General features: G+C 53.0%; 1 protein-coding gene across 1 annotated transcript; it reads right to left on the bottom strand.

The window, feature by feature from the left end:
* Positions 1 to 241: 241 nt before the first annotated feature.
* Positions 242 to 4,218, bottom strand: LOC309807299 (proteoglycan 3-like). The gene is made up of 5 exons (XM_082626694.1): positions 3,737 to 4,218; positions 2,975 to 3,288; positions 2,155 to 2,286; positions 1,220 to 1,319; positions 242 to 412 (listed from the first exon to the last, which is right to left on the bottom strand). The coding sequence occupies exons 1-5, from the start codon at positions 3,795 to 3,797 to the stop codon at positions 354 to 356; spliced, it is 666 nt and encodes a 221-aa protein (XP_082482820.1). The 5' UTR covers positions 3,798 to 4,218; the 3' UTR covers positions 242 to 353.
* Between the last annotated feature and the right edge of the window lie 282 nt (positions 4,219 to 4,500).

The following is a 4,500-nucleotide window of genomic DNA, read 5'->3' as shown; positions in this document are numbered from 1 at the left end:
CGGCGCCGGAACGAGAAGGACCGCCGCCTGGTACGCACTCCGCCCCCAGGTGGCGCTGCAGACACACCCCGGGGCCCCGCCCCCGCCCCGCCCCCCCAATCCGGCGCCCTACTGCAACATCTTTTCCTTTCCTCAAAGTCCCACTCCACTCCCCACGAAACCGAAGTGAATGCTTCCAGGATTTTCCAACCCAGAGTCCAACTCCTCTAAAGTGCTCAATGAAGAAACAAGAGTCAGGAGATGCTGTGGGAAGTCTGGCTTTATGATCCGGAGAGGCTGGGGACAAGTGCCAAGGGTAGGACAGAGGCCACCAGGAGGGCGTGAAGGGAGGATCTCCGTGCCTCTGGCTTGGCTTAGAAGGCGCAGACGAAGGGCAGACGTGTTTTGCATCGAGCTCGTCGCCAGCGACCCCCTAGCGGTAGAGAGCACAGTGATGTCAGCTGCCCACCTGCGTGTGTGGCCTGTGCTCCCTCCTCCCCTCCTCAGGCACCTCATATGTCATCTTTGCCTGCCGTAGTCATGATCCGATGGCCACAGGTTTCCCACACATCCGGACTAGCCATTGATCTCTTCCCTTGCAGAGGCAATGTGCTAAGTGCTTTATATGGACTATCGTTTAATCCTCACAATGACTCTCCAAGAGGTCAGTGCTGTCATCACTCTCGTTTCACAGATGAAGAAACTGAGGCTTAGTGGGAGTGATAACTTGCCTGTGTCTCAGCTGGCAAGTGGCACAGCTGGGATGTGAATCTCGGCCATCTTACTCCAACCCATATGGTCCAGCCATTGTAATAAGTTCCCTCACATCTGGCAGCCATGCTGTTCAAAGCTGGCAAATTATGTCAGTCATCCTTAATGCCCGCATCTTCACCTCATGCCTCATCCACACCTTACATTCACATCTGTTCCTCCCATCTGTCCCATATTCACTCCTTGTCGCCATCATATCAGAGGAAGGAAAGGAGCCCCCAGGCCCCGAGCCCAGCTTTGCCTGGGAGGATGGAGAGTCCTCATCTAGCCCCTGTACTGGGAGCCTCATCACCTGGTTTTGCTCTAAGGAATCCCTACATCTCAGCCCTCCTCACAGACAGGGACATTGGTTCTCCAGTTGGAGGGAGGGTGTGGGTTTGGGGAGGTGTGTTCAGGCAGCTCAAAGGGACATGTGTGGGAGTCCACCTTGCCACCCCTTCCCCTTGTCCTGGTGCCCGGCCCCCCTCACCTCTGGTGCTCAGGGCCACACAGCGGCCTCTCCCATTCCCAGGTTGTCCTGAGGCCCAGTGTACAAAATTCCAGGCACTGCCATCAGTCCAGTGATATTTCTGGCACTGGAATTAGAGAAGAGAGAGGCTGGGTCAGAGAGCAGAGGTCCAGAGAGACAGACAGATTCTGGGTCTCCAGAAAGCCCACTGGGTATCCCTTCCTGAACACTGTATATATAATCTCCTCTCACTGACTACCTGCCTAGGATACCGTTGAGACCCATCCCTGAGCGTTCGCAGGCAATGACAATGGAAGAGCAAACATCACTTCCGGCTATCACACAGAGTAGGCTTCTCCAACTTCACTGTGCACACAGATCTCCTAGGGATCTAGTGAAAAATGTGGATTCTGATTCAGGAGGTCTGGGGCGGGGCCCAAGATCGTGCATGTCTAATGAGCTACCCGGTGATGTTGATACTGCTGGTCCGTGAACCACACTTGAGTAGCAAATATAATGGCACTTATTTGTCCACAATCCCAAGGCCACTCTGAGAGAAGGACCCTACTTTAGAGATGAGGAAACTGAAATTTGGAGGCAGTCATTCAGCTAGTAAGGGACCAAACTAGATATAGAATCTATCTCCTGACGCCGGGAGTGTGCTGGTAAACGTGTAACAACCAGCTTTGGGGGAAGGTGAGAGGCTAGAGGGAAGAAAGAAACCTGATTTGTAATAATTGTCAATTTCCTTGGTGTAAATACATCCACCATGGCAGATTTCAAGCTACAAGCATGAAGCCACTGAACATGGAGTTAGGAAGAGAAGCACTCAATCATCAGTTCTCCTAAGCCGGTATGAGCCAGCTTCAGCTGCTGGGATGAGGCTTTATGCCAGCAGGTGGTCCCCTTGAGGCAATCAGAAAGACCGTGTACCTGGGAGTTGGCCCCTCGCTTACCCAGCCCTTGATGAAGCCTCCGATCCAGACCTGTGCTTGGTTGATCCTACTGACCGAGACCTGGATGCGATAGTTGAAATAGGAGTTGTGGATGGAGACGAGGTTGCCTCGGTAGCACTTCCTGCATATACTCTGCAGAGAGAAGAGGTGGGGTAGAAAATTCACTGTTTTCTCTCAAGTCCCTGAGTCTCCAGGAGAGACCCCTTCATCCCTTTCCAAGTCAGAAATCAGGGATCTATCGCCCCCCTGAATCCCGTCTCTTGTTCCTTTATTTGGTGTCAGGAACTTCTTGCAGAAAAGAATAATAATATTCAGAATAACTACAGCCACCATTTACTGAGAGTTTACAATGACCCAGGGACTATTCTAAATACTTTCCATGTATTATTTAAATCCTCTCCACAACTCCAAGAGGTGGTACGGTACACCTCCATTTTACAAATTGAAGATACAGGAGCCCTGAAAGGTGAAGTGACTTGCCCAAATAAAATGGCTGGTGACAAGCAAAGCCAGGATTTAGCACAGGCATATCTTATACCAAAGCTTTTTATCTAAGCCAGTGGTTCTCAAAGTGCGGTCTCCTGACCAAAAATATCACCACCTGTGAATTTGTTATAAATGCAAACTCTTAAGCCCCAGACTTGCTAAATCAGAAATTGAGGAGACGGGACCCAGAAATCTGTGTTTTAATGAGATTTCTAGGAGACTCTGATGCATACTCGGCTTGGAGAACCATTGGTCCAAATGACAGGGGACAGAAGTTTGCCTCCACTCTTGTCTCCTCCACCTGGTCCCCCATAGTAACCTCCCTGCCATTTACCTGAGCTTCCCGAAACTTCCTCGGGGTCCGCACCAACAGGAGGCGGCAGGTCTTGCACCCAGGACCGCCTGGAAGCTGAATTGTGTCCTCTTCCTTAGGGCACTGCAAATCCTTGTCTAGGGCAGCTGGGTCTGACTCCATGGCCCCCTCATCCTCAAACGCATCTTGATAGCTGGAAGCCACAGCGTCCTCTTCCTCCGACTCAAGCACTCCATAATTCAGGGCCAGCTCTCCCTCCTGTTCCCCCGAACCTTCCAGATCCTGGCTCAGGTCAGCCTGTGTCTCTCTGCTGCCCAGATGGGAGGCATCATTCTCTGGAAAGAAGAGAAGAGGTAACCTGCCCTCAGGCCGGGCTCTCTGTTCTTCCAGGACCACGGACAGCTCTGATGGCCCCACTCAGCCTTCCGAGGGACGCCATCTGGAACCAAGACTGGAAGGATCCCTTGGGGGTTGGGCAAGCCAGAATTCTTGCATCACACACCCAAAGGCATGAGAACCTGGCTGACACCACAGGTGGGGTATTTTGGGAGTGGGAGGCAGCACCTGTGAGAAGCCCTCATCTTCACAGGTGGGTGTTTTTCCTTGCAAAAGAGCCCTGACGGAAAGTTCAGGTCACAGTTCTGAGTCCAGGAGAAATCTAACTAGAGGTGGGCTGGGTCAACTGAAGAGGGGAGGCTGTGGCCCTGGCTCACAAGAGCAAAAACAGATGCAGGAAAGAGGAGAAAAGAGAAAAATGGATGAGGGCGGAAGGGGAGGACTTACCCAGATACAGAGCAGAAACTGTCCCCAGCAGGACAAGAGGCAGAAGCAGGAGGCATTTCATATCCCCTCAGTCTTGTGACAGGGACACAGCTTCACCTTTCCTCCTTGGGGACTTCTCACGTGTCTGCACGGCCCCTGGCACACAGTGGAGATGCAGTGTTTGCTTCACTGGTGGATTAAAGGGCAAACTAGAGAGCTTCCTTCTCCCCCCGTGAACAGACCCTGAGCTGGAGAGTCAAGAAAAGAACAGGGGGTTGTCAGCTCAAGTACAAAAGACCCTTTTTCCTGAGAGCTCCATCACTGCTCCCTGGGGCAGCACTTAGCTCAGATGCTAGCCGCCATGGGAACAGGTCTGCTCACATTGAGGGCCAATTTCACTCACACTGGGGGTGAAAGGGGAAGGATAGTGGCCATAATGGTCCTAAGGACAGGCCTCCAGGGTGTTTGCCATATAGGGTCCTGCTTCCCCCAGCCCTGGCCCTCTCCTTCCCGGGCAGCCGAGGGAGCACTTACGTCCTCAGAGTCTGGAGCCTCCACTCTCAGTGCCTCTGGCTCCTGGGTGCCAGAGGCAACCCTTATACTGGGCTTTTGGGGAAGTGGGAAGAAGCCAGGACGATTGCCCCAGGCTTGGGCTGGTGGGGGCGGGGGGGGACAGTGGAGCTGATAAGAGGTTTGCTCTGTCCTCCCACCCTTGGGCCCTGCTCTCTGCTGGGACATCAGGGACCTGCCTCCTGCCATATGCAGGTGCCCAAACATCCTTGTAT

The sequence above is a fragment of the Mesoplodon mirus genome (genome assembly GCF_964341445.2).
Source record: "Mesoplodon mirus genome assembly, chromosome: 7".
NCBI lineage: Eukaryota > Metazoa > Chordata > Mammalia > Artiodactyla > Ziphiidae > Mesoplodon > Mesoplodon mirus.
This window is presented reverse-complemented; position numbering and strand designations above follow the sequence as displayed.